This window comes from Sturnus vulgaris, chromosome 2 (assembly GCF_052056855.1).
Source record: "Sturnus vulgaris isolate bStuVul1 chromosome 2, bStuVul1.hap1, whole genome shotgun sequence".
In the NCBI taxonomy this organism is placed as follows: Eukaryota; Metazoa; Chordata; class Aves; order Passeriformes; family Sturnidae; genus Sturnus; species Sturnus vulgaris.
In genome coordinates, this window is record NC_142244.1 from 33774898 (window position 1) to 33796340 (window position 21443).

The window sequence follows — 21443 nt, forward strand, 5'->3', positions numbered from 1 at the left end:
ACTTCTCCAGGGACAATGACTTCACCACTTTCCCACAATGTCTGTTCCAATGCTTAATCCTTCTTTCAGTGAAGAAATTTCTCCAAATACTCAGCATGAATCACCCCTGCTACAACTTGAGGGCATTTCCTCTTGTTCTATTGCTACTTGCCTGGGAGGAGAGACTGTCCCTCGCCACGCTGCAGCCTCATTTCAGGGAGTCGTAGATAGCAATGAGGTTCCCCCAAGCCTCCTTTTCTTCAGCGTAAACAATCTCGGCTCCTCATAAGACTTATATTCCAGTCCCTTTTCCAGGATGATTGTCTTTCTTCGGAGTTGCTCCAAGGTTTAAATTGAGGGGTACAAAACCGAGTGAATAATTCAATGTGCAGCATCACCAGTGCTGAATACAAAGAGAAAACATCCACTTTCTTACATTCAAGACACCTTTCAAATGTCTGTAGCAAATGACAGAATCTCAGCTTGATTTTGTCACTGTCATTTGCACATTTGACATGTAGAGTGTTCTCTTTTCATACATGGCGTAAGGCCAGCAAAAGGGAAGACGATGTGATTAGTCTAAGAAAAAGTAGAATAAGTAACTTTTTCTTTAGACTGATGATGGGCACTTTTATTTTCACTGTGTCCCAACAACTCCCCAGAAACATTATCTGTGGATAGTACATTCAAAAATACCTGTTTCCTTTTTCCCTTTGCTGATCTAAAACCATCTTATAACATAGTGACTCTTTAGGTGTTTGAGATGCTGAGTAGGTGCATGAACTGGAAAATAAAGGCTATAATAATATGGTGCAGAATTAGCAAGCCAGAAGGAACATATTTTCATTTAATTGTTCCATTGCTGTGCTTGATCAAGGGCTAAGGCTCTTCTGGAGCCAGGTTGTACTTCCTTAGGCAGTCTGCTGAGGGGGAGGGCTGGAGACAATGATATTTGTGTGGCACACCCAGTAACACAGCAGTTCTGTGCTGCTGACTAAGTTCCCTGAGTATTGCAGTATTTCATCCAGGGTACATCCCACCCACAGGGCTGTAGAAGGAGCACAGGGACACCTCCATCAATGCAGTAACATCTTGTTCTTCTTTCTTCAGCTGGAAAGCTACCCTGTTATTGAGCGCACAGAGCTGAATACCAATCATGTTCTACTATACCTGGAAAAGGTGCGGATGGGGCAGAAACACAGACATTGGGACTTTTGGCTACACAGAGCAAAAAATCTGGGACTCAAAACTACCATGGCTCTGCTAAGAATGGGACTGAATACTTTACTGTCTTTTTCTGACTACAAACTCTAAGTTTTTAGACTTAATGCTACTTCTCTCCCAGCCCTCCCAGCAGGCATTCCCTACACCCTGTGCACAGATCAGGCCTTAATTTCCCCACCAGCAGAGCCTCCCCGAGGGTGGGGAATGCGCCCAGGGTTTGCCCCTGCCCCTCAGCCAGTCCTACAGCCCTGTGTCCCCCACAGCATGGGTGGCCAGGGACAGTGGGGGAGCCTGGGGTCAGTGCAGAGGCACAGGAGAGCCCCTGCAGTGCAGAGTCCCCCTGAGCCTCTGCTGCTTCCCTTTCCCAGCTGGGCAGGGAGACCCTCAACTTCTCCTTCACGGTGGAGCGGGACATCCCCGTGCAGGGCCTGAAGCCAGCCCAGGTGAAGGTCTATGACTACTATGAGACAGGTGAGTGCCAGGAGTGCCCTGGGAGCGAGGGTGGCCAGTGGGACACGTGCAGGGCCACGGGAGCTCTGGGGACACACAGCTGTCGCCAGCCTGGCACTGCCACCCCAGCCCTGCCCTGAGCTCTGGGAGTGCAGAGGGGCAGGGACAGAGCCGTGGATGCTGGGGGTCCCGTGGTCATTTCTGGCCCTGGAGTGTGGCCGTGCCTGTGCTTCCAGGCAGAGCTGCTGCTCCTTGTGCCTCTGCCGTGCTGCCTGCTGTGCCAGGGTGGCAGTGGCAGAGCTGTTTGTCCCCACCTCAGCCCAGGGTGCTGGGAGGAGGTGTCTGAGCAGCCCTTGGGTACACTGGGTGGAGATCTGCAGGAGCTGCCTGTGTGGGTGGCCCTGGGAGAAACTGGGGGTGGTGGCACCAGCCTGCTCTGGGGGCCTGGGAAAAGTATGTCTCTGGCACCCATCCCTCTGCCAGCAGTGCCAGGGCTCATGACAGCTCACTCTCTCCCTTCCCTTCTGTTTTCCAGATGAGTTTGCCACACAGGAGTACAGTGCTCCCTGCACCACAGGTAGGTGCATAGGAACAACTGAGATGCTCCAGCAGGGACTGTTGAAAATTGTCTTGAACTAGAGTCTTTGTAGACCTTGTGTTTCCTTGGCCTCTGTCTACTCTCAGCATTTTCTTCACTGTAACTACTGCAGTCCCCATCTCAGTGCAGAGACAAAAAGCAATTCTGCCACCCGACTTCCTCTGTAAGATCAGATACAGCTTTCATTTTCCTTCCCTGAGTATAGCATTCTCAGTGTTACTGCCTTTGTACAGTGGCAATTGTCATTTTCTCTGTGTTAGTGTCACTTTTTGCAAATTAGATTCAAGTCTCCTTTGGGATGGAACATGACACTCATCCTTTTGTGTCTCTGGCCTTTTTAGGGCCACATCTGATATGCTGCAGACACTGAAAGCTGCTGAGGAATCGTTTCCCAAATACCTTAGTGAAATGTTATTCACATCTCTTTAACGAGAACCTTTCAAACTCCTCCCTGGCTTAATTCTGCTTTCCCATGGGAAGTGCAGTTGCTGAGAGAGAATGTATGCTTGGATAGCTCGTGTATCTTCAGGATGAATCTGCCTCCCCTCTCTGTAGCATAGATATTTTGAATGTGTCCAGCCATTCCCATTCTGTTATCGGTCTGCAACTGGGCATTTTCAGGTGAAGCAGTTTCTCATAGTTTAACAGGGCTTGAACTCACATAGCCACCAGAACACAGAGGCTGGACTCCACAGGGTCCAGGGCTCTGGATACCACTCACCAGAATATTTATCTCCCTTTGTCCTTTTCCCACTTCCAGTCAAGACTGAGCAAGGAAATTCCTGAAGAATACATCTTGTTGAAGCCTTGCTGTATCAGCTCATGTGTCTCTGCCCCTAGAAGATCTTTTTAAGGGAAATGTTAAAGGAGGACACCTCAAAAGCCAAAAGGAAGAAACACTGTAAATAAATTAATTCTTGATCTCATCAGATGTCTCTGGCCTTGTTTTCTGTTACTGTTACACTTGTCTTTCTCCCAAACCGTGTCATGGCCTGAGATTTCAATCCAGAGCTATCCATGGCAAGGTGGTGTTTGGGAACTCCTCGGGAATACCAGAAGACAGACAGCTTTCAGCAGTTGGGAGATTTTTCTCCATATTTGTCAGTTCTCAAAGGAGAGACAACATTGCATCTCATCCATTATGCACTGGAAGCCTGTCTCTCTGCCCCACAGACGGTGTTTTCTGCAAGGTGATCCTTGGACATAAAGATCACATATTGCCTTTGATTGCACTGGGAAATCACTGCTGTGAGGTGCAAGGACACTGTGAACCTGTCCAATCTGATCTTTTGCAGCAGCCCAGATAGAAGTGAAGACCTGTGGACTTTCCCATTCTAGCACTGTCTGCTTATTTCTAAACAGCTGAATTGAAGTCAGGGAGGGACTGGGACCTTAACAGTGTCATTCACAATTTTTTAGGTTGAAGAAGGCTCTAAGGTCAAGTCCTACCATTAACCCAGCATTGCTCAGTCCACTGCTAAACCACTTAGTGTTGCATGGGGCTGTTGTGACCCAAGCACTTGGCCTCACACCACTGGCCTTGACCCATGGATCCAGTCTGTCCATATTCCTCTGCATTGCCCTCCTACCTTCCAGCAGGTCACCAGTCCCACCCAGCTTGGTGTTTCCTTCAAACTTACTGAGGGAGCACTAGATCCCCTCAGGTCATTGATAATTAAGCAGGACTGGCCCCAACACTGAGCCCTGGGGGACCCACTAGTGACCAGCTGGATGTAAATCCATTTACCACCTCTCCCTGCTCCTGGCTATCCAGACAGGTTTTTATCCAGCAAAGAGTGCACATGCCCAAGCCATGAGAAGTCAATTTCTTCAGGAGAATGCTGTGGGAAATTGTGTCAAAGGCTTTACTGAAGTCTGGGTAAACTACATCCATAGCCTTTCCCTTATTCATTGAGTGGATAAGGAGAAGGAGATCAAGCTGGTCAAGCAGGACCTGCCTTTCCTAAACCTGTGCTAGCTGGCACTGAGCACCTGGTACTCCTGTATGTGACACATGATGGCTCTCAAGATAATCTTTGGCAAAATTTCAATCAAGAACCATATTTTGAGTGCAAACCCCTTGCATTTTTCATAAGAACTTTATCCTCTTATCCTCAGTGGAGGCCCATAGACCTCCTCTGGGTTTTCTGAGTAATTTTTAATACTTTTTTTTTCTCCTTCTCAACTAGCCTTACAATGCTTCAGCAGATTTCAATGGGGAGAGCCTGGATTCATCTCATAATTTAGGTTAAACATTTTTCATGTAAATTTTCCAAATGGTTGTGTTTTCTCTGGTTTAGATGTCTCATAAGGATGCAGAGGCAGTCAGCCTCAGTTCAAGAGATCATATGGCACCATGTGTGTTTTACTTACATGTTTCTATGTGCAGAGGTGCCTTTCACCCTGCTGATGTAAGCTTAAGCAAACACACCTATAGGAGTCCCTCACGTAGTTTATTTCACAAATACAGACCCTCCTTTCTCTGGAAAAGCAATTGCCTCATGGTTGAAAAAATAGATGGTTATATTATTTCTAATTCAAAACAAAATGCAATTTAGCTGTATTAGAAATTTTGCTCAGCTGTCACTGAAGCTGGTTCATTCCACAGACTCCTCTGAATATGAGGTGTCAAAAGGCCTTGAGTGTGTAAACCCCAAACATCACAGAAGACAAAGTGACATAATGTTAATATCTAGCAAAATAGATGAAGAATTTTATTTGTTCTCAATGATGCTGTTTGTACAGGCAAGCTAAACCAAAAATTGGATGGAACAGCCAACTGTGCATACTTTGGATGCACAACATGCCATGATACCTAAGAAGAACCATTTCATGAGAATAAACAGTCACATTTTTGCATTCAGAAGTTAAAACCACAAATTCATGAGACGAAACGAAGAAAGGGAGATCATTCCTGGAGATGTTTAAGAGGCCTATCCACAGTTTCATGAAAGTAACTATATGATTTAAATGAATGTACCATTTAAACTAGACTTAGGCAGGTGAGTTAGTGGCAATTGCCATTAGCTTCTCATTGGGAATCTCCCAGAAGTAGCAGACATGAGATAATGGAAATTTCCACAAGAAGGCTCAAGCTTCAGCTGGAGAGCAGGCCATTTTAAGTTAGCAGCTGAAGGCATAATGCATGCACACATCCCTCCTGCCCCCTGGCACTCTCTAATCATTGAAGAGGACAAACTCTGTCTCCTTCCACTCTTCTACAAACAAGAAACAATCCCAGGAGGGGTGCCTACAGGGAAGGTCACAGAGGCTGAATTTTATGTAACGTTAGTTGATCTGGAAGAAGCCTCATGGTGGGAGACATGGATAGACCTCTGCACAGACCAATTCAATCGAGGTTATGGTTTGTAAGCCACGGGAGAGAAATTGTTCCCAAGAGCTACCTATCCTTCTCCATTGGTTAGACTGCATCTCAGATGATAAATTCAGAGAACATAACACAGAGACAGATGCATTAGAAAGGCTGACCCCCACTTACATCATTCTGTCCTCTTTTTCTTTCCTCACTTTTTAGCCTTATTTCCCTGCACATAGGCATTGTTAGATGGGTTACTCTTTAACCTAAGAAGCCAGGGAGTTTAAAGCTGTGACTGAAAGATGAACAGGAAAAATCAGAATTGGGAACAAACTGTTCAAAAATCATTGGTGAGTACAGTTAATTTATTTGTAAAGTCCACTTTTCCATTCCATGCAGGCATTATTAATATGTCATGCTGTGGTGGTAGTGAGGCAGGCGGGTTCCATCATCTGGGAATGTTCTTCAATCATTTCCCTGGTCTACTTCTTCTGCAAGGATAAAAAAAGATGGGAGGGAACAGGAGTCAGAGAGATATGTCCATTTGCTTTCTAAGGCTGAGAGGCAGAGGGAGCAAGATGTGGATGTGGGAGCCAGGTTGTGTGTGAAGCACAGTACAGGAGAGAGAGTTGCTATTTTACCAGGGTGGAGGGTCATCCACAGCACTCACTACCTGTGTCACCTTCGAGGCAGTGAGAGATTGAGAGAGGGCTGAAATTCTCCCTGAACCCCTGGGAGAGATAAGCAGAGTGGCATTTGTCACAACTGAGATCTACACAGGAGCACAGTGCAAACGGGCAAGGCTGGTCGGTGTAGCAGTGAGACATGTTCTGCTTATTTCTCTGCAAAGCATGGAAGAAATCTACTGCACTCTATTGCTCTACTATACAGGGTAGGGAAGGAAGCTTGGCAACTGAGATCTGCCTTTTAGTCAGTGCAGGCCACCTTTGTACATTTAGACTAGTGGATGAGCCTCTTAACTAGCAATTTCCCATCACCTTTTCCAAGGAAGATAAAATCTCTGCCTTTTAACAGAACTGGGGACAAGTAACCTAAAATCTAAGGTCTCCCAGTGAGTCTCACACTGGACAACCAGACCACACCAAAATAACCTTGGAAAATGTTTTACTCTCCACTCAATGTTTGGACTTAGGCACATTTTTCCATGAAGGGAGGCTATAAGTCCAGAATTAGCAGAAAACAGCTGTACCTATGGACACAGCCCAGATTAACAAGCAGTATGGAATAGAAGTGTGGGAGTTCAGACATTTTTCTTCTTTTTCAGATAAAAATACTAAAGATTATAAAAGCCACCATTTACCACCAGCAAAAAGCAAAGCTTTTGCCTTCTTCAAGTCCAGATCAGTCTTTCTCTGTTTTCAGGTGTCCCGGTCAGGTCCTGTGAAAAACCATTTCCCAGGAACTCTGCTTTCCAGAAGCCTCCATATTCCAAACACCTGAAACTGGGCAACAGATGGAAAGCAAGACCTGCCAGTCTTCATATTGGAAGACTCCATATAGGAGAGGAGAAATAACCTTGGTCAGACTTTTTTACAGAAGTTTCTAAATTTCCTGCGCTCCAAAGCTGAACACACATGGCCTTGCATTGCAGAGAATCCCCCAAAGATGACAGTATTCTGTCCTGCCAGCTTAGACGCCAAATCAAGACTGAGGGCTGGTTTACCAAGGGTCATGAGGCATAGCTGCCTCCTGAGAGACCCTGGGGCAGCAGGAACCTGAGGAGGAAGCAGAGCTTGTTCCTCCAGACAGTAGCAACCAAGGGCAAACTTGCCATCTCTGTAACTCCCATGCTCTCTGTATTATGTGCAAGATCTCTGCCTGTAAGTTGGGCCAATGTCATCCAAATTCAAACAGGAAGAGACAAGTGCTTGCTGGAAGACTAAAAATACAATGAAGAAGATGTAGAGAGCAGTGAAGGATGCAGTACCCTACCTGTGGTGCAGGGAGCACTGTACTCCTGTGTGGCAAACTCATCTGGAAAACAGAAGGGAAGGGAGAGAGTGAGCTGTCATGAGCCCTGGCACTGCTGGCAGAGGGATGGGTGCCAGAGACATGCTTTTCCCAGGCCCCCAGAGCAGGCTGGTGCCACCACCCCCAGTTTCTCCCAGGGCCACCCACACAGGCAGCCCCTGCAGATCTCCACCCAGTGTACCCAAGGGCTGCTCAGACACCTCCTCCCAGCACCCTGAGGGCTGAGGTGGGGACAAACAGCTCTGCCACTGCCACCCTGGCACAGCAGGCAGCACGGCAGAGGCACAAGGAGCAGCAGCTCTGCCTGGAAGCACAGGCACGGCCACACTCCAGGGCCAGAAATGACCACGGGACCCCCAGCATCCACGGCTCTGTCCCTGCCCCTCTGCACTCCCAGAGCTCAGGGCAGGGCTGGGGTGGCAGTGCCAGGCTGGCGACAGCTGTGTGTCCCCAGAGCTCCCGTGGCCCTGCACGTGTCCCACTGGCCACCCTCGCTCCCAGGGCACTCCTGGCACTCACCTGTCTCATAGTAGTCATAGACCTTCACCTGGGCTGGTTTCAGGCCCTGCACGGGGATGTCCCGCTCCACCGTGAAGGAGAAGTTGAGGGTCTCCCTGCCCAGCTGGGAAAGGGAAGCAGCAGAGGCTCAGGGGGACTCTGCACTGCAGGGGCTCTCCTGTGCCTCTGCACTGACCCCAGGCTCCCCCACTGTCCCTGGCCACCCATGCTGTGGGGGACACGGGGCTGTAGGACTGGCTGAGGGGCAGGGGCAAACCCTGGGCGCATTCCCCATCCTCGGGGAGGCTCTGCTGGTGGGGAAATTAAGGCCTGATCTGTGCACAGGGTGTAGGGAATGCCTGCTGGGAGGGCTGGGAGAGAGTTGTCTCCTATGAGACAGACAAGGTGAATGACTTATGTTCTGTGTTTACAAGCCTGGCGATGTTAGCACTGCTCTCCATCTCCATTTGTGCCACTGTGCTGCAGAGCTCCACGTGTGCCCCACAGCAGCCCTGGGTTATTCCTCACCTGCTCAATGTACAGCAAAACATGGTTTGTGTTCATTTCTGTTCGCTGGATCTGGTGAAACCGTGTATTTGAGAGCTGGAAAAAGGAGATGGGGAGGAGGTTGATGATCTGAAGGGAAGTTAGCCAATCCTCCTTGGTTTCTCCCCACCACTGAAATCTCGTCACCATGTAGATGCTGAGTAGTAAAGCACAGGAAGTATAATTCCCAGAGGACTTGTCAAACACTTGTATGAAGCCCCATATACTAAGACTTCCCTCAGCTCCCACCATTTCAGGCTCTTTCAGCTTCTTGACACAAAAATGGAATGAGGGACCAGCATTGTCATGGCTGTCATATATCTCTAAAGGCTCCTGAGCCCCTGATATTAGACCTGATGTTCTCCTTCCAGCTTTTGATCTGAGGCTAAAAAGCACATATAACTGCAAGCTACCACAAAAACTTGAGGAGTAGAAAGGGAATGCTGTTGTTTGCATCCCTCATTCACCCCTACTCCAGAGCTGAGGGGTGGGAGACCTGGAGGAAATCATGGACAGGTCGAAGAGTGGAGAAGATACCGAAAATAATAAAATGCTACTTTAAATAAAGAATTTGGTGCCCCAGATTAAAAACAAATATACTCAAAGAAATGCTTCACACAGCACCCTACCTTCCCCACTGAGGACTTCAATGGGACAAATCCTGACAGCATCTTCACATCAACAATCACCATGTTGGAGACATTGCGCTCCCCTGTGTAACTGAGGAACCAAGCAACAAAGATTCAGTGAACATCAACTCAAAGCTGGGCACACTTCCAGCATTTCCATAACACTTGGCACCCCACAAAGTCCTGGCAGTCCAGCCTCTTCTTCTCCTGCTGTACCAGGTCCCTCTAGTCATCTACACAGGCTCCCACTAGCCCAGCTCTGGGCTGCACGCACAGCAGGACAAGTCCTTCCTCCAGAGCCTCTCCTCACAGAACAGCTGCCTCCTGCCCTCCTTCCCAGGAATATGCTGCACTCCCAGGGCTTCCAAACTGCCTCAGCACAGGGACAACCAGACATCCCCCAGCTCCCACGGCTCGACAGGAAAGCTCAGACCAAAACACAGACTCACCTGACATTGATGCCAATATCAAAGACCTTGTGAGCCTTGGAGTTCTCACACTCCTCTGGGATTGTGTGCACATGGAGCATGAAGGGCGCCTCCTCCTGCCTGGGCTGCACGTTGTACCTCAGGCTTGTCTAGGGAACAGCCAGCAGCTCCGGGTGAGCGTGGGTGTGCCTGCTCAACGTGGGACAGAGGAGACCCTCTCCCCACCCAGCCACCCCACTTCTCACAGCTCCTCCACACTGCAGAGCCTTCCCTCCTTCTCTCCCACTCTCTCTTCCCCATTCCTCTACTCTTTTTATCCTCTTCCCTTTACCCACAGCCTTCCACTTCTCCCCTCTCTCCCGTTCTTTACTCTCCTCTACCTCAGTGGAAGGACTCAATGATCTCAGGGTCTTTTCCAACCTGGATGACTCCGTGATCCTGTCCTCTCCCTGGTCCTGCCTGGCCAGGGACTGCCCTCCCAGATGCCACCTGTTCCCATCACCCTCACCTGCAGGTAGACGCATCCTTCGCCAGACACCTCCACGCTGTACTCCCCTGGCACCTGGGGAAGGGGCACGCGCTGCAGCAGCAGCCGATTGCTGGGATCCACCTGGAAGTCTTGCTGGAAACCCCCTCCAGATCGCAGGGCCACTTTGGAAGCTGCCCCGCTCTTGGCATAGGTGGCAGCTCCATACAGGGACAAGGCTTGGAGAGCCACCACTGTGTCCTGAAAGAGATCAGTCCAGCACCCAGGGGATGCAATTAGCCTCTCCACAGTCTCTTCTCCCAAAGGCCGCCCTTTCCATCAGCTGCCACCCTCCCCTCCATCCTTCACTTTCTGCAGCGTTAAGAAGAAAAGACAGAGGGAAAGAGCAGCTCCAGCACATTTCCCTTCCCAGGAGCACTACCTGCAATATTTGTCTCTAGCCTCTCAAGAACTTGCAACCATCGTAGGTACTGCATGGATCTATTGCAGGGCTGCCGTTCCCACCTTCCTGACAAAACTTCCTGTGCTCCCACCTGGCTCTCTGACATGTCCCATCTTGCGACCTGGATGTGTGAGGTGGCCAGAGGGAAGCAGCTCACCTGGGTGGAGGAGAAGCCTCCATTGGGATTCTGCTGACTGCTGATCCACTTTGCAATAAGGGATGCAAAGGACAGCTCCTCCTGGGCAGGGGCTGGCTGCGAGGTGAGGTGAGCCAGGAGCACGTAGGCCGTCATCTCCACTTCCGCAGAGGGAGCTCGGGAGCGATAGTACGGGAGATCAGCCTCGGGCTCCTTCCCAGGCCGCTGCCAGTGAACAGACCCATCTTCACAGGAGGCAGCCAGAGAGACAACAAGCAATTGCTACTATTAAATACTGCAAGGCACTTCTCCACCTGCTGTGCTCCAGCTGGGGGGACGGAGCCTCCAGGACGTGTCTGTCGTGCCGGGTGAATTGGGAAGGGTCGGGTTTACACGTTTTGCAGGTTTACAGTGAGCATGAGACTGCTGAGCCTCAGGCCTAGACACCACTTTCACATGGACACTTATGGACTTGGGCACTGCAGGGAACCAGAGACCTCAGGAGGATGCCACTCCTTCCCTCTGCGAGTAGACATGCCAGGGTCCGGCAGTGACAAACTCTGCGAGGCCAAATGGCCCAAAGAATGTGACCAGGACTTACCAGTCACCCTCAGGTGGAGAAGGCAAAAGGTGTGGGAGATACTCCCTTCACACTTCCACTACCCACTGCTTGGCCAAACCCGCTGTCCAGCCTGACTTAGGCAGATTAGTTCCAAGCGATTATAGGATTTTTACAACTCAGAACTTGTGCTGTGGCCTCCAAAATGCCCTGTATGCTCATTTTCTCTCTCAGCACACCCATCTCTTCTCAGACTGTCGTGCATTCTGCTCTGTGTTGAGCCCATGCCCTGGAAGGCAGGAATGTCCCTGAGCATTGCTAAGCCTGTGCTAAGCAGTGCCTGGCGTGGAGAGAGGAGTGGGCTGAGGAGAGGTGGGAGCAGAGCCACCCGAGGGCTCTGCACCAAGGGGATGGTGCCTGGTGCTTCCTGCTGAGCTCCCTCGGAGCAGAGAAGAAGGACGGGGCTCTGAGAGGGACTTCTCCAGAAAGCAATCCCTTTGCACAAGTCTTTCCTCTCCTTCCACCTTTCCCTACCCACAGAGGCCAGTGCCTGCAGCCACTGCCCCACCAACAAAAGCCATTCTACCGAGGGAAGGTGCAAGGCTGGGGAAAGCCATGTCCCACCAGGAACACTCACCCTTTCTCACAGCTTCCTTTTCAAGTGAGTCAAGCAATGCCTTCCGCTTCTCCCTGTTGCCTGCCAGGGCAAAGGCGTATGCCAGCAGTGCCTTGGTGTACACATGGTTTTCTCCCTGATTTGCTGCAGTTTCCAGGCAGAACAGAGCATTCCGCACCACGGAGTGCTAGAAGGAGAGAGAGAGAACTTGAGGTGGTCATATTGAGCTCCATCTGAGAAGAACAGGAATTGGGATAGTACCTGTGGACCCTTAGCATCCCACTCTCTGGTCAGACAAAAATGTTACCATTGTGTATCCTTTCTCTCCAAACCTAATAATTCCTAGAACAATGAATTATTGAACCTACTTGAACCTACTTTTCTTTAACATGTCTTGTAATGGTTTTTCCCAATTTGATTTAAAGACTGTGAAGCAGGGCTCCAATCCTTCTTCCTCGAGAAGAATTACTGACCTGATTGTGTTCTCAGGTAAGAGGAGTTCTCTGAAATGCTTCCTTGCTTTAGGTGTACTGAATACTTGCTTTCTGTGCTTTCACCCTCTGCTCTATCCTTTGCTTTTTGTTTGCTTCCCCTTTTCCAGGGCATTTGGAAAAAATGCCACTTGATGGAAGTATTGTAATTTCTGGTTTGGTGGTGAACTCTGTCTCCGCACAAGAAAAAAAAAAAAAGTGTGCTTTTTTGTATTTTCTAGAATGTTTGTGATGTTCACATTAGCAATGCATGTATTGGTTTACGAGTGCAATCACTACAGCAAAGTAAAATGCAGCTATTTTACGTGATCTTATGACTAACAGACACTGTTATGCCACAACCTTTCAGCAAGACACGACTACTCTTCATTTATGATGGAAAAGCTGCTATAAAATTGAAAAAGTAGCTCTGCAGTAAGAGTATGCCATGACCTGAAAGCTAACAGCATATTTACAGATTAATAAAGGGTCTAGAAGGAAAATGCATATTTTTCTGTTGCTTTGTGCTTTGACTTTCACTGTGTGTGTACTGGAAGGCGAAATATTTTGTGATCTTTTTTGGAGAAGCAGTTCAGCTGGTTTTAAGAAAGCAAAGAATAAAACCAAAACTGGTTGTGTCTATACCTACTACTGTTTGTAAGGGAAATGTTGGGGAGGAGTGAAGTTCAATGACAGGATGTGACAGTAGACACAAATGCTAAGGACAGTGCTATTAAGGTTTTTATGAGGGGTTAATACGGCTTATTTTACTTAGAGATATACTCTGTGTGAGCCTTAATTACTTAAGGACTGTGCTAATCTTAGCTCATGCAGCTGAACTTGAAATGCCCCCATACCCCACTCAGATTGTGACAAACCCCTTCCCTAACATTCAGTGGCAGGACTGAATGGACTCAGGGAGCTGGAAAACATCCTCGTTATCCAGTATGGCTCTGCTTGAGAGCTTGGCTTCTAAACAGCCATATAACAATGAAAGAATGCTCTTCTGGTGAAGATAGTGCCATCCATGCCACCTTATTGCCAAAATAATTACTTCTGCTCGTTCTTGCTACACAGGAAAAAACTTTGAACACAGAACATTCCCTACTACATTTGGAGCAAAGGGATTGCAACAGCCTGGCAGCCACACTGGCCCAGCAGCCCTTCTGCTGTGATTCCTGCTGCAGTTTTACCTGCACCACCACCTTGTCTCAAAGTGAGGGGACCAGAATGACCAAACCCACACTGGTCTTCATAGGCCTCAGGCTTTTCACAGACTACCATGATGGTGTTCCCTATAGGTGTACCTTATTCTTCAAGCATTAGGGACGGGGATTTCTCATAAAACCATCTAGAATAAGTAGAGAAAATGACAATGAATGCCTGAGTGTGCCATTCTTTTTTGCAGACCTGTGGTGTTGTACCTGCCCAATAGGCCCAAGAGTGGTTCAACAAGATTGTACTATTCTAAGAAAAAAAAGAAGATTTCTGTAGGTGTAGAAAACCTATTTGGCTCACTTCAGAGAATTAAATATTATTTAACTCACTGTCAATCCAAGCTGTATGGAGCAAATCCATTATCACCCACAAAAGAACTGAAAAAATGTTAAGTAAAATGTGTATATAGGATGGGACAGGGGAGGAAAAAGGAGGAAGACATTCCTTCAGTCTAGGCTTAAATGGTGAGGCTATTCAGACAGGATTTCTTCTTTCCAAAGGTAAAGGGGCCTGATGATCTGGGCGTGGGGACACTAGTAGGGCAGGTTAGTACCATCTGTGGCTCAGGTTGGGGTGCAGACACGTACGGTTACAGGCAGAGGAATCTCCAGCAGTGCAATAGTGATGTAGGCTGCCAGTGTGACCTCGTCGTTCACTCCACCCTGCAGGGAAACACAAAAGTACTTGTTGATCCCACACAGTGCCACTGGCTTCTCCCTGTGCTACATATTGACATCCTGCAGGGACAAATTCTCCCTGGCCTTCTTTTCATGCCGAGTCCTTCAGAAGATGCTGCTGACTTCTTCCTGCTTCTGTGATAGCCCACGTGTATAACTCCTCACTCCTTCCCACACCCCCACACTGCAAGTGCTGAAATAACTCTGTTGATGCCAGAGTGACTTATGGTCAAGTTCCAGCCTGACAAAACCCATGTGGAGCCAACCAGGAGATAGGTTACCTTCATAGCATTGTTCAGGAGTGTCCCAGAACTGCGGAAACAGCCGTTCTCCTTCTGCTTTTGAGTAAGCCAGTTCAAAGCATCCTGGATGTGCTTCTCCTCTATGAAGATGTGAGGCCGGGCCTGGGCAAAGGACTTGAGGACAAAGGCTGTGAGCCTGAAAGTGACAGAGGGAACCAAGACATCCTGAGCAGGCCCTGTATCTATCAGAGGTCATGGGGCCCATTTAACTTCATCTCCACCTCCATTCCAAACTCCACAATGGCCAAGTGCAAGAGAACACTGAGGAATGAGAGGGCATAAAAAGCAGAAACAAAAAGCCAGAGGTACTGAAGTCTTACCAGGTATTTCCAACTTGCCCATAACGTGGCCCAAAGGTGCTATAAGAACCATCCCGGTGTTTGTACTTCAATTGCCTTTGATACCCTGAAGTGAAGAGTAAAAATGTATTTCAGTTGCCACAGTGCTTTTCAAGGAGCCATGCAAAGGAAATGCAGCAGACATGGGACACACTGTCCCCCTTGCCTATGGCACAAATGTGTCCTATGCTGCTCAGTATTACAAAGAAAGTTCAGGGAAACCCCCAGCTCAGAATATCTCTATTCTTGTGCTCTTCCTCTCTCCAAAAACACCTGGAAACTGGCTATCTGTGGTCATTGCTGCTCTCTGCCCAAGACTTCATGAGGAGAGGTAAATGCATCCCAGACTTGGGAGAAATTGGAGAATTGTGCCCAGAGGACAACTGATTAAAAATGTGAGTCCTCACAGGATAGGAATGCAGAAAACAGGATCATTTTCTTTGGAGGAAATGCAATTTCCCTGCAAAGAATAACTGAGTCACAGCAGCCCCTTGCTAGTCAGCAGGTGCCCACCTGATGGTACTGATGTTGTGTCTGTCATCACGCCCAGGCTAATGTGGTAAAATTCTGCCCTGGTCAAAGATGAGCAATACTTTCTACAGCTCAGTGCTAAGGAAAATTGTAGACCTACATAAGTAGCTGACATGATTAATGGTTTTATATGTATTTCATATAACCCTTTTCTCATGGAGGGCAATCCTGAGTTATTGCCAGCCCTGGACTTTTTCTGTGTTCCTGTTTGGATGCTGTTGTCTGTCACCCTGTACCTGAGCACAGAATTCCTTCTTACAGATACTGTCTTGTATACCTCTAACCTGCCAGTACCCTGTTCCTTTCTGGAGATAGCCTCCCACAGATCATTCAGGCCAGGGGCCAACAGTGTCCTTATCCAGTAGCCAAGGGAAGGGATGAACAAAGGCAAAAGCTCACCGCTCACTAAGTATCCAATGGCCTTGGATTTGATCTCCTCACTCAGCTGCCTTGTCTTGTTCAGATAGTGCAGGACGTAGATGTTGGGTGCAAACAGGACCATGTTCTGCTCCCCACAGCCAAAGGGCATCTGGAGGAGCTGGTGCAGGTTCTGCATGGCAGTGCCCATGATGTCACCTGGGGAAAGGGACAATTCTCAATGTAAATTTGCCATTAGGCTGAGCACAGCCTGAAGCAGCAATGTTTCAAAACAGCATGTGACACTTTGAGGATGTTTCACTTACCTAGCACTGAGAAATATGCTCTGGCTGAGCCATCCACCACAGTCTCTGGGAGAGCCAAGGAGACTGTCTCTGACACTGACTCTTCTAGGATAAAAAGCAGATTAATTTGGTTACAATTCCAGATGTATCTATAATGCCCGGGTAGCAGCTCTCCATGGGTGAGACACTATCCCCTGAGGAGGTGTTTCCTGACTTCAACAAGTCCATTCATCTGTAATTTTGCTGATGAAGTTTACCATCCTGCAAATTTTGTATTGGGCTGCAATACCCTCACACAGACATTGTCGTGAACTTCTACATGGCACCATCAACCAGCCTTGACTGACAAATATACTTTTCCCAGCCTATTTTTCTGGCCTTTTCTGCTTTGTTGGGCAAACTTGTCTTACTGCAGAGTCTGGTTTGGGATTTTACATCTGCTAAATGAAAGGCATTAGAGATAACTGTATAAAATCCCAAATACAATCTCCTTGTATTGACCTGGCCAGCCTCATTTCCTAAAAGAAGTGCTTCTGCCTCTCAAATTGTAGACACTATCACATCCTCAGCTCTTCTTCAACAGGAAGAATTGTTTTTACTAACATGCATTCAATTTGTTCAATTTTATCAGATCCCTACACCTTTTTTCTCAGAGTGGAGCACTCACAAACCTTTTATTCCATCTTTGCCTTTAGTTTCTACCTCAGCAAAGAAAGTCTTGGAAAACAAATGGCTCTTACCAGATGCACAGAGCACAGAGTTGTACGTGGTTTCCACTTCAGTCCCTTCCGGCTTGGGGAAAACGGCAAGGGAAAAAAAGCAAAAGATGAGAAACAACAGCAACAAAGAAAAGGAAGAAATATCAGAAGGGAAAGTAAAAGGCACTCTTTGAAACTTGCCTGGAAATTTTTTTCCTTCATGTGCTAAACTGAGGACTGTAACACACTGGCTAATTACAAGTATGAAATGCAATATATTTTCTTTTCTTTCTTGTTCCTGAGAGAGGAGGTCCTTTAGCTTCCCAGGTTGTGATGGAGATAACATGCAAGGGGATGTTACCAACAGAGACACCAAGCTGCCACTCACTGTGGCCCAGTGTAGCAGAGCTCTCCAGGCTGGGGTGATGGCTGAGTGCCTGGCACACTGGGAGGATATGCATGCAAGAACCTTGACTGGCAGCTAGAGCACGCCAATGCACCTACAAGTGACATGCTACAACAACCAAAGTTTAAATAGTCAATTGGTTTATAAGTTCTAATCTAGTCTTTGAAGTCAGAGAAGAATCTCTTTTTTTCTGTTGAGATGGGTGAAAATATTTTGCAGAAAACTCAGGAATCAAATGTTTATTAGAAAACTTTTAAAATCAGAATTTATTTTGGTGAGATCCCTGCACCAATTTTTTAACCTCTAAATAGGAGAGTTCCCATTGTTTCACTACTGGTTTCTAGCTATTGCCAGCTGATATTTTTTCCCAGCACGTAAACAATGGTGTTTTTGTCTTCACTTTCTCACAATCAGAATAAATTGTCTCTCATTCTTCAGTACGAAAAGACAGAAAAGTATTTAAAAAGCAGGGAAAAAAAAGAGAAAAAAGAAAAAGATTTTTGGATAAACTGTGATGGAGTTAAATGCTTCTTTTTGAAAAGGCATCTTCTTGTTTGTTTCAGTTTGTCATTCTTACATGCAACTAAATGGAAATCCATTGTTTTGTTTGATTTTCAACATACAAACTTTAATTGTTTGAAAGATTTTCCTTTCCAGATGAGAAATTTCTGGGTGAAAAAAAAAATCCCTTTTTCCAAAGAGCTCCAAGTGAGGCTTGGTTTCTCGAGGGGCAGAAAGATGTCCTGGGGCCTCTGGCACACTGACTCCTGTCTCTCTGGGATGCACTGCCTGCTGCAGGGAATATTGTCATCCACATGCTCAAGGCAAGGCAGCTTTGTCCCAAGCATGTTACACTGTATCCATCCCTGCTAATTAATTGTTCAGCCTTGGAGGCTAATCTCCAATTCAGTTCTGTCAGGGCTTGCTGTAGATTAATTACCACAGTAACAGGATAGGATGAGCAATCTCTCAGACACCCTGACAGAAGTAACTCTAATACTTGTTCAGTAATTTACATTCCTCTGCCATCTGCGAGGAAAGACTTTACAGTGCTCTATCTTCCTGTATCTTCAAAGAACAAAACAGTCTTTTTCCTGAAGGGGTATATGAAATTAGGAAAATTTCCTGAAATGTTAAACAGTTGTTCATGTATTATACATCCAGATCCATTTGTAAATAATTAAAAAAAAAAAAAAGCCTACCAGCTAGGATTGTTCTTCCATCATTACATTCTGGCTAGCAAAACATTTCCTGAAGCTACATGAATCCTAGCTCTGCCTTACTGAAAACTGGAATGTCTGCAATCTAAGGAGCACTTATTGTTATATAGATTTTCCTATACAATAAACTGGTAGTCTTTGCTTGCTAATAGCATCACTGGGAGTCTTATACTGTGAATTAATTTCATGTCTGGCAATTTATCATGTGAAAAGCTATGTTTTTATCATTACAAAATACTGCTTAAGAAAATAAGAGTACAAAAGAATGTAAAAATGAAAGGTTAGTTACACTGTTTTGAACATTTTTAGAAATGTAATAAAAACAATTCAAAACTTAGAAATGTAATAAAAACAATTCAAAATGGTAGCCTTGATCAAATATTTGCAGATGGTAGTGACTGCTCTGTATTCCAGAGTACAGGCCATGGGCTGGAGGAGAAGCATAAGCTTTCTGTCTAGTGTTTCATTCACAGCCTATCCCTGTGATTTATTACAGGCAAACCCAAGGATTTCTCGTTTATCTCTGATATGATGTGTCTCAGAAAAGCCTGTCATTATTGCCTGCCTTATTATTCCTGTCCCTCTATGTAATGTAAGACTCTGCTTTGACTGTGAGATGGCAACATTATGAGTTATGGGCTCTATTGGCCTGTGTTGGATTTATCAGTGCTTCTTTTGTAAAAGCTTGCAGAATAAGAGTCCCACAAGCCATTATTGCTGCTCTCACGGCTAAACCAGCAAACCTTTATCATGCAGCAGCTCTTGCTGCTGCTGTTGCTGCTTTCCTGTGCCACCAAAATGAGCAGCCACGTACCTCCACCAGCAGCTGTCTGATGACCGTGTCCTTCCGTCCTTTCTCAGGGCTCTCCACGATGTAGTTCCCGCAGGGCTGCTGGTTCTGTAGGGCCTCAGTGGTCACTGAGAACTCCACCTGCCCTGGAGGAAACAGGGGTCAGTCAGCCCTGCCAGGCAGAGCCAGGAAAATATGGGTTTGTGTTTGTGCTAGGAACTCTGTGATGCATTACAGAGAAGCTTTTCCAAGAAGAGAACTACATCTAAGACAGGGTTTTATCTTGATCCAGATGCAACCTCCTTTGTGATGGCCACCCAAGCAGGTGTTAGTCCATCAGCATGAAGAGTACTGATGGGGAAGGTCTCATAAATCAAATAGTTTTTTTTTCTGGGAAGCTTCAGACAAAGCAAGCTTTGATTAAAAATTTTCAGACCCAAACACACTAAGACAAGACATTCTTAGCTCCACAACTGGAATGTCTGAGTTCTTTCCATGCATTAAGGGAATTTGTGATCTCTGTTAAAATGTTGGGAAAGCCATGGCCTGTAACATGTTGTTGGTTTAGGACCTGGAAACACTACACATAGTGTAGTGTCTCAACCTCATGGCTGGATTTCTGGTACAGAGAAGATCCTTCCAAATAGGTTTGGAGTCAGCTAGCTCGTCACACCAAAGATCTGATGCCATACACTGATGTCTGATCCCAGCATCTTCTTGTCATCTGATCTCTTACCTAGAGATCTTGGTGTTACTGCCCAAGCAGCAGTTTTTCTTTCGTTCACACAGATGCAGTAGGATTCTTCCTGTTTCCCCACTGGTACAGCCAGGAAATCAGTAGATTCAGCCAGAGACACACTGACCTGCCAGTTGTACAGAGAGGGATCATGAGGTTTGGGCTTTCAGAGAAGCTGGAGTTATTGCAGACAATGAAGTACATAGGTAGTGGAGCTGGTTATACCATGGGACTGAGGACATTATGGGTATGGCAGAGCAAAAACTGCCTGATAAAGGAGGAAATTACTGAAATTTGTACAACTGTAGGAGATCAGGGAGTAAGTGTAGAGAACAGGATCTTTGGGAAGGAAATCGATTCTGGGAAAATGAATAGCGCAGCCCAGTTGTGCCATGAATTAAAGATCTCCCTCGTGATTAGTTAGGTGGAGAGATAAAACATCAGCAGTGGGAAAGCTAGTAAGGGAACAAAGAAAAGTAGAATAAGGGAACAAGGAAAAGTGAAATAAAGAGCCTGAAAATAGCAAACAAATAGGAAATACAGGGACATAAGTGAGTGCATTGGAATGACTGGATAAGCCTCTCCCTGTTTCAGGTTCATTCATTTTAGAATAAAAAATCTGTATTTATAAAAAACTAAGCAAAGGTGATTGAGACTGTCTACTAATCCCTTCCCAAATTTTCTCTTGTCTTTTTTTGTTAGAAAAATTGCAGATAAGAATGGTGAAACTATATAGCTCTCCTTAGTGTTTGAGGGACAGATGCAATAAATTACAGGACGTCTGCACATTCCAGAAAATTTTCTGTGAAGTTTTGTGAGATGATACTAAAGGTAGACACAAATATCTACCCTGGTGAACCTGGAATTTCCATTTGGGTATGCAATGATTCTCTGATCTGTGAAGAACTCAAGCTCTCTATTTCCATAAAACAATGACATAAATTTGTGATGACAAGGCTAGGGGGGGTCTCAGTAGCAGAGCTTCAGGCTCTGAATCAAATGCAGCTGTCAAAACTTGGTCAGGAAAACACATTCTCTCTTCACCGACTACAACAAGGATTCGTACATTTGTACAGCGATATTAAATTACATTTGCACATCAATCATCTAGCTGGAGCACCTTGTTAGAAAAGGCCCCCTGTAGTCTCCCCATGGCTGTTAGGCTGAGCAAAGCTGTGACATCCCTTACCCTGATGCAGGCAGGCAGGTAGTTGAAAACGGTGGCTTTCAGTGTGAAGGACTCCCCCCGCACTACAGAGTAGGGCATGGTGAGCTCCACGAAGAAGGGCTGGAAGGCTCTGAGGGACGCTGTTGGGGACAGCCCAAAGCCTGTGTCCGCTGAAGTGCAGAATGCATTGGCTTTCCACTCTGTGATGGTGTCAGGGATGGTCACTTCTAGATCAGCTTTTCCCTCAGAGCTGGTGAGGGACAGAGAACAAGATTTCTGTTATATTCTGGTGTTCCTCTATTCTCTTCTCAGCCTACTGAGCAACAT

At 46.6% G+C, this 21443-nt stretch overlaps 2 protein-coding genes across 4 annotated transcripts in view; one reads left to right on the forward strand and one right to left on the reverse strand.

Moving 5' to 3' along the window:
* Nucleotides 1-3177, forward strand: part of A2M (alpha-2-macroglobulin) — a 30323-nt gene extending 27146 nt beyond the window's left edge. The window contains exons 33-36 of the mRNA XM_088159195.1: nucleotides 1090-1158; nucleotides 1572-1674; nucleotides 2189-2230; nucleotides 3012-3177. Coding sequence (XP_088015321.1) covers nucleotides 1090-1158; nucleotides 1572-1674; nucleotides 2189-2230; nucleotides 3012-3037 — 240 coding nt within the window. The 3' untranslated portion in view covers nucleotides 3038-3177. The remainder of the gene's footprint in view (nucleotides 1-1089; nucleotides 1159-1571; nucleotides 1675-2188; nucleotides 2231-3011) is intronic.
* Nucleotides 3178-4936: 1759 nt separating this feature from the next.
* The window catches only part of LOC106859813 (alpha-2-macroglobulin-like), a 36331-nt gene continuing 19824 nt past the window's right edge, over nucleotides 4937-21443 (reverse strand). For all 3 annotated transcript variants that reach the window (XM_088159205.1, XM_088159204.1, XM_088159203.1), the window contains exons 19-36: nucleotides 21138-21366; nucleotides 19949-20075; nucleotides 19237-19358; nucleotides 16839-16890; nucleotides 16120-16203; nucleotides 15836-16012; nucleotides 14888-14972; nucleotides 14547-14703; nucleotides 14176-14250; nucleotides 11922-12087; nucleotides 10747-10970; nucleotides 10169-10387; nucleotides 9682-9809; nucleotides 9233-9323; nucleotides 8586-8660; nucleotides 8079-8181; nucleotides 7521-7562; nucleotides 4937-6058 (exon numbers count right to left, since the gene is read on the reverse strand). In XM_088159205.1, the coding sequence (XP_088015331.1) occupies nucleotides 6033-6058; nucleotides 7521-7562; nucleotides 8079-8181; nucleotides 8586-8660; nucleotides 9233-9323; nucleotides 9682-9809; nucleotides 10169-10387; nucleotides 10747-10970; nucleotides 11922-12087; nucleotides 14176-14250; nucleotides 14547-14703; nucleotides 14888-14972; nucleotides 15836-16012; nucleotides 16120-16203; nucleotides 16839-16890; nucleotides 19237-19358; nucleotides 19949-20075; nucleotides 21138-21366 (2182 nt within the window). In that variant the 3' untranslated portion in view covers nucleotides 4937-6032. The remainder of the gene's footprint in view (nucleotides 6059-7520; nucleotides 7563-8078; nucleotides 8182-8585; nucleotides 8661-9232; nucleotides 9324-9681; nucleotides 9810-10168; nucleotides 10388-10746; nucleotides 10971-11921; nucleotides 12088-14175; nucleotides 14251-14546; nucleotides 14704-14887; nucleotides 14973-15835; nucleotides 16013-16119; nucleotides 16204-16838; nucleotides 16891-19236; nucleotides 19359-19948; nucleotides 20076-21137; nucleotides 21367-21443) is intronic.